Below are 7,957 nucleotides of genomic sequence, written 5' to 3'. Positions count from 1 at the left end.
TCAAGATATACCAAAAATTAATTTATGATATTGGATGTTATTAGAAAAATACTTTAATATGGATGTCAGATACTGGATATTAAATTTTTACGACATTGAGAGTTAGATGTTGAGTACTACTAGAAAAACATTAGAGTGATAAATGTATTAAAAATTAATTTGGGATACTTAAAGATACTGAAAAAATATTTTAGAGTACTAAATATATATATTATAGAAAAGCACTCACTCTCTCTTGTTTTTCACTCAAAACGCTGCAACTTTGAGGGTAGAGGAAGGCGGCGGATGGTAAGGGAAAAGGAGAGAAGCCATTACTTGTCCGCTGCTGCTTCTTGTTTTGAGACCCACCAAGGTCATGACATATTTTATGCTCAAAAAAAAATATTTACAGAAATATTTATAAATCACTCACTAATAAGGTGATTCTCGCATAATAAAATTTAAATTTATGATTTTATGAGTCATGAGTCGACTTCTTATTAATTAGATTAGTTCTTATTGGCTACTCATATATTTCTTAGTTTATAAGCTAACAACTGTTTGAATAGTTTGTATAGGAGTGTGTTTGAATTATTATTTTAAAAGAATAGTATATGAGAAGAGTTTTATTTTAACTTAAGTAAAAGTAAGAAGAAGAAAGCCAAATAAATTATTTAGATCTCACAAAATTGATATAATCTTCTTTGAATATAATCAATTTAAAGTCGTAGGAACTGAATTGATTCTTAACTAGCAAAGCCAAAACGCCAAGAAACAAATTAAGTGATTAATTTTTCCCATAAATTTTATTTAATATAAAACTTAAAAATTTTATATAATCAGTTAGATCAATAAGAGTACGTGCATGACCCTCGTCTTCATCATGAGCCGATGCGTCACTGTTGAGAAAAGTTTGCAAACCAGTACATTGTCATTGTTGAGTTACATCAACTGTGCACTACTTTCAGCCAAATCCACTGGCAAAATCTACGATCAATTACCCAACGATAACGAAAACGACATAACTAGAACAAATAGAGAACTTTTGCTTACTCCCAAGCACCAATCACCACGTCGTCCAGCCATGACAAAAGCTGATGAAGAATTAACATTATACTACTTCCGGTTCTAATTATAAGATCTAATTTATAAATTATAAATAAAGTCTTATAATTAGAATCGTACGTAGTATTTGATCGACAACCATCAACAAGGGTGAAGGATTAACATGAACTCTCTCAACTTATATAAAATTAATAATATTTTAATATCTTACTAATTTTTTATGATTTTTTAAGAGGTGCATTATAAAGAGTATTAGAGAGTAGGGCATTATAAGCCCTTTGCCCCACATCTACAATATACCACTGCTAAAAATATTTACATGACACTTTATTTTATCTTTATTTAATGATTATTAATCAATATTCAGATCTTATTCAGATTAATTATGTAAAAAGAAATTAAAAAAAAAAGACCCAATGATATATTTGTCAACGGTTCTTACGATTCGTTAATCAAGGTCATCAGCTATACATATACAACACCAAAACACGTCTCCATGACTCAAATCCATTCGGATCACTAAAGTACTCCACAAAAGAGAAGTACCAAACAATGATGATCACCTACTTGTTCTATTATTTCCTTCCTTCTCTTGCTTTCTTCTTCACTCTCAACCTCCTCCTTCAAAATAAGAAGTTAAAAAAACATCCCACCTGGTCCACCTTCTCTTCCCATTATCGGCAACCTCCACCAACTAAAAAAGCCACTTCATCATGCCTTTCACCGGATTTCTCAACGTTATGGCCAAATCTTTTCTGTTTGGTTTGGCTCTCGTCTCATGACCGTTGTGTCGTCCCCTTCTGCAGTCCAAGAATGCTTCACCAAAAACGACATCGTCCTGGCAAACCGGCCCCGCGTTCTCCTCGGTGAACATATTGGCTACAACTCCACCACCTTAGTGTTCACTCCCCACGGCGACCACTGGCGCAACCTCCGCCGTATCACGGGGGAAGAGGTGCTCTCGAGCCACCGTCTCAACAAATTCTTGGAAATGCGAAGAGACGAGGTGAAGCGCCTGGTGAAAAACTTGTTCAAGACTCAAACAATATGATGAGAATGCTTTCTGGAAAAAGGTACTGGGGAGACGACAATGAGGTTGGGGATGGGGAAGAAGCAAGAAAGATTCGAGAGATTATAAAACAACTGGTGTCTCTGGGAGGGGTAAATAACATTGCAGATTTCTTGCCCATACTTATGTGGTTTGATTTTGGTCACTTGGAGAAGAGGCTCAAGAGTTTTGCCAAGAGAGCCGATGGATTCTTGCAAGGTGTCATTGATGAGCATCGAAATGCAAAGCAGAGAGCAAATACTATGATCGATCATCTTTTGAGTCTCCAAGAATCACAGCCTGAGTACTATACGGATCCGATCATTAAAGGACTAATTTTGGTAAGTGAAATAATAAATAATGTTATGTTTTTACCTTTTTTATTGCATGCAGTTTGATATCTTTTGATTACTTTGTACTAAAGACGTGCATGCAACCTATGTTGAAGTTGAGTGAGTACTGAGTATGCTCACTATCTGCCACATTTTGCGGTACTGTAGCTAAATTTATGATGGGTACTTATGGAAGAATTTGAAGGGGGAAAAGGGCTAAATTACGCAAAAATCCTCTAAAACTTTGTCATATGTAGATAATTTTCATGCTATTAGTTTTGGTTATTATTTATTTGCAAATGGTTTAAAGTTTAGGGGTTCATGTGCATATAATTCTAAGTAGGGGGCTTATATATGAATAAACAGAATAAAGTTTAAGGGGTATAAAATTGATTACTTTAAAGTTATGTGTAGACTTGAAAGATTAGGGGTTTGTTATTAGATTTCAAAGGTTAAAGATGTTATTTTACATATTCAATTAATCCTATATTGTGAAAGGATTAATAAGTAAATAGGGAAAGGGAAATACCTATCGAAGTAGACAGCTTAGCTTGTAATTAAGAATTTGACTTCCCCTTGTATTGCAGAATAACGCAAAGTATACTGTATACTTTAAAATCCTAGTTGTGTGACTACTCACTAAATTTAGTCTAAAATTGATTATAAAATTTGTATTAACTGATTTTGCTTTGTTAATTTTGACTCATAGGTCCTGGTCTTTGCTGCAACGGATACTTCAGCTGTAACTTTAGAATGGGCAATGTCAAGTTTATTAAACAATCCTAATGTGTTGGAGAAAGCAAAAATAGAAATAGACACGCATATAGGGCAAGAAAGATTAATAGATGAGCGAGACATCTCAAAACTTCCGTGCCTACGAAGCATCGTCTCTGAAACACTTCGATTACATACTGCAGCACCATTGTTGAATTCACATGAGGCTTCGAATGATTGCACCATTGCAGGATACAATGTTCCGCGTGGAACTATTGTGTTAATCAATGCCTGGGCAATCCATAGAGATCCCCAAGTGTGGAGTGATCCCACAAATTTTAAGCCAGAAAGATTTGAGAAAGAAGGAGAAGCAAACAATATCCAGATTGATATAACAATCTTAAGAATGCATATATCAATCATAATTCACATAATTAAACATACATGTAAATGTCCCAGAAGAAAATTAAAGATCCTGTCTATAGACTTCATGGAGCACCCAAAGTAAGATTTACAAATACATATACACGAGTTTAAAGTCCCCCCCTTTACATTAAGTTTAGGAATCTTGCAAAAGGACACTTCATCTGCAGGCAAGCAACACAATCTGTAACATCCTTATTTTTATCTATTTAATTAAATTTATAAATAAATATATTTTAGTATTAAGTTAATTAAAAAAAAGTTAGATATAGGCAAAGTATTATCATTATTATTTTAATAATGTTTTTGTGGGTAATTGTGTGTGTGGATGATATTATAGGAAATTATACCATGGTATAGAAGTCCCACATCAACTAATCCTTAGAGTGAAGGAGTTTGAGGAGCCTATATATAGGAGCTAGTGAGTGGAGCTTAGAGTGAGTAAATAATTTTCGCACATATCTGAGGTAGTCTCAGAAAAGTGCTAGTTTTGATTTTATTAACTGTTGGATCGGACTGAAATTTGGTCAGCCCATTTGGGACATCCAAATCGTTAATTTCAATGGTTAGATCATTATTTTGATCTCCAAGTTACAAGTTATTAGGTACGTTTTTAACTTATATTTTTTGGATTTAGCAGATAGAGTCCTGAATAGTAAATTAGCATTTTAAAGTTTATTCACCGTTAGATTGAGCTATAATTTGGAGGATAGTATCATGATAGATAGGAAATTAAATTCAACGGTTATATTACGGGTTTAACTTCTGTAGTGAGAATAACTTGGTTCGTACTAAGTCTATTTGTCTAAGTCTTTCGAAGATGGAATATAAGTTATAAATTTATAGTTTGTCTATTTACATTATGAATTTGATGATTCTAATAATATAATCTAATAATTAAAGGATATTTAAGTAAGAAAAATTTAAGAATCGAGTCTAAATCATATATATGTGTTCTCATTCCCAACCTTAGAGAAATGTCTTTTAGGCTAGAGTTCTGAGTAAAATTAAAGCTTTTAGAGAAAGAGTTAGAGGCTAGAATTTTGTGAGTAGCCTACTCTAATACTATAGAGATAATATTTTAATTTTGTTTGTAGATACAAACTCTATTTTGGTATTTTCGAGGTTGGACTCTGGTTGTAGTTGACTGATAGCTAGGAGACCAGGTAACTAAATTTCTATCTGTTGCATGCTCTAGTATGAAGTTGGTGAGAGGCTTTATAACTAATTCTATAAAAGTATATTTGTTTTGTATGAACTGTCTTGTGGGATGCTATTTTAAAAAGGATTGACATAGTTTGTATTGCAAGAAATTGGTGATCATGATTATGATGTGTTATTATGAAATTCTGTTGATTATGCATATAAATGTGTCATTTTGAACCCTGTGCATCTATTTGGGTGGGGAAAGGAGGTAATTGGAGTTATGAAGATTATATACTTGCCACGTGGTATTAGCCTCCATATGGAGCTCTATGGTTGGCTGCTATTATTGTCCCACTAGTTCTTTGAGGGACTGCGACACCCTACTAGTTCTTCGAGGGGGGACCCATGGTCCACCGAGTGCTCTGTGGTCTTTGGCCGGTCCACATCATTCGTGTGGTGAGCTCGTCAGAGTTGCCAGTCAAATGGAAAGAACTTAGCCCATGGGTCCAGTCAAAGGAAATAAGGAGAATATAAGGATGGATTTGGGTTCAGGAATTGCATATGACATGGGATATTCATTGATATTTATATCTTTTAAATAAATGACAAGTATGTTATCTCTTTTGAAATGTATCAATTGCATGAGATTGGTAGAAATATTTGCCTTGTATGATTATTGTGAGTTTAAATGTTAAATAAATATTTATCAACTATTATTAACTCTGTGTATCCCACCTGACACCTCGCTAGCTCATGTTAGGGTGTGTGATAGGTAGGGATTTAGTTACTGAGACGTTGTCTCATTCTTGTTGCTTTACCATTTTCAGGAAACAATACGTTAGCGGGACCTTCGGGGAAGACTCCTGAGGCTCAATAGTTGTAGCTAACAGTGTAGAGCTTCTGGACCTTATTTTATGCAATCTTTTCGTATATTGCCACGCATTAGGATTGCATTCATTTGGGACTTATTTACCTTCTCATATTTTTATGTCATTTGACTTAGTGAACATGTTATACCTTTTATCTTTGGTTTATTTTGTCTGAACATTAGACTAGAGTGCTGATAGTGGGCCCGAGGCCCTTAGATTGCATGTGATTGAATTATTGTGGATCCACGATGTGACAATGGTAATTTTTGCAAGTTTAGTTGTTGCTAGTATTGATTAAGATAGTCAAGTCTAAACTACTAATATAATTTATCATTCAAAGGCGTATTGTTTTATAACCATGTTTGCCATGATTACAAATATAGGTTATTCTTTTTCTAACCATGATAGCCTTAATTAAGGTCGAATGCTTTTCTATCATGGTTAGCCCCTTAATGATGTGATTGCTCTTAAATAACTATGATAGGGTATGTTTACTAGTTTTAGTCCTTTCTATCATGGTTAGTTCTGGTTAGTAAGTGGTGAAGGTTACACAATCCTTCAGTGATGCACTAACTGAGACCAAAATATTTTATTTCAATAAATAACATCCCATTTATAAAATATAATAAAACAAATGATGAAAGCAAAACATTATGCATATACAATTATGTAAAATAAATAATTTATTAATGCTTTAATTTCTAAAAGAAATCATTAAAATGTAAAAATATATGTAATGCTTTTAATACACAAAATTAACTAAACAACTTATTTATGAAATCAAATAATAAAATAGTGCAAAAATCCCCTTTGGAGTGAGGAGTTCAACAGAACGAGCAACAAGTGTAGACACATAATCCACGAGGGCAAGTAACCAACAAGCGCGGCTAAAGCCATGAATACAACTGTGGGAATGATGCCTATGATCAAGCGAGCTCAAAATTACCATGACGCACCATACAAGCGCAGCCGAAGCCACGAATAATAAGCGTAGCTGAGGCCACAAATACAAGCACAGCCGATGCCACGAATACAAGCGCAGCCGAAGCCACGAATAAGAAGCGCAGTCGATGTCACGAATAACAAGCATAGCTGAAGCCACGAACAACAAGCAAGCTCAATATTAAACAAGGCATGCCAAGGACTAACAGCACTGCTATTAGCAACCAGCGTTTTGTGTGCAATCCTCGCAAAAACATGTACAAGCATGCTTGGGATCAATTTACCATAACAAAAACAGAAAATATCTTTTTCTTTTGATAATGAAATCTCAAAAAAATATTCTATAACAAATTATCCCAGCATGAAAGTTTTTAAATAACATTTTCAAATAATATATAAACCATATCTGCCTGAAAGTTTACAAAAAATATCTAAAAAGCTTTTTTTGTCAATTCTGAGTTACTCGATGGAACAATTGAAGCAAAATAATTAAGAATAAATGAAGTATTCAATAAAATGATATTAGAAAACTTAGTAGTTTAATTAATTAAAATATAATCTACCATGGAAATATTATTGTAAAAATTATTATGGGATGCTATTCACTCACGTGTTGCACTCCAAAAGTAAAGTATAACTTACTTTTATTTATTTCTGCAATATGATCAAATCTCGATACCCTCAAGCCCCGAACACAAAAATATCGATGTTCCAATTTATAATTTATATAAAATTCCCATAATATGTCATTTAATAAGATTATCCATTTTTTATGTTGCATCCTATCCGTACCTCAGTTTATCTCAAAGCAAAAACCGTTCTTATTTCTTCCCATATTATACAACTAAATTCTTCTACAAAAAGTGTGTCCATTAACTGATGCTCATAACCTTATAATCAATATTTTATTGTTCTAACTTGAACTTATATCCTCTAAATTGTTTATCAATAATCTCAAACAATTTCAGCAACCACCACTATCTCTTAGGTATCTAAACGGTGGAATGACATTAACAACTAGCAAACTTAGCATTTAAATTACAATTTAATTTCCTTCCTAATAGTAACATACAACTCCATAACCTCTAGAATTTTCTATACAGAGGAGCAAATAACTCTTGTTTCCTTCAAGCATCCCATGGAAACCAAAGTATAAATCATAATTAATTCAAAATAGTATCTAACTTACCCTCCACTATCAAAATAGTGTGCAATCACATGTCTAAATGAATCCTCTTCCTTTAAAGCAATTTAGCTACTTAGACAAGAACGAACAACATATTCCTCTCATTGGTTTCAAGGCGCTTTAAAAATTCAATTAAACTCAGTCGAATTTCTAAGAAACAATCTCTTCATAAAATTTTCTTTTCCAAGCTCCTTATCGAGATTGAGCAGCTCTGACAAGAGAAATTAATTCAATGATGCCTTCATCAAACTTG

At 33.4% G+C, this 7,957-nt stretch overlaps 1 protein-coding gene across 1 annotated transcript; it reads left to right on the top strand.

Moving 5' to 3' along the window:
- Positions 1–2,094: 2,094 nt before the first annotated feature.
- Positions 2,095–5,584, top strand: LOC114733975 (cytochrome P450 81E8-like). Its single transcript, XM_028921452.1, has 3 exons — positions 2,095–2,433; positions 3,134–3,191; positions 5,535–5,584. Exons 1-3 carry the CDS (start codon positions 2,095–2,097, stop codon positions 5,582–5,584), a joined length of 447 nt encoding a protein of 148 aa, XP_028777285.1.
- The last annotated feature ends 2,373 nt before the right edge of the window (positions 5,585–7,957 follow it).

Source organism: Neltuma alba, unplaced genomic scaffold, assembly GCF_004799145.2.
Source record: "Neltuma alba isolate B1F8T4 unplaced genomic scaffold, ASM479914v2 tig00013054_pilon, whole genome shotgun sequence".
Lineage (NCBI taxonomy): Eukaryota > Viridiplantae > Streptophyta > Magnoliopsida > Fabales > Fabaceae > Neltuma > Neltuma alba.
This window is presented reverse-complemented; position numbering and strand designations above follow the sequence as displayed.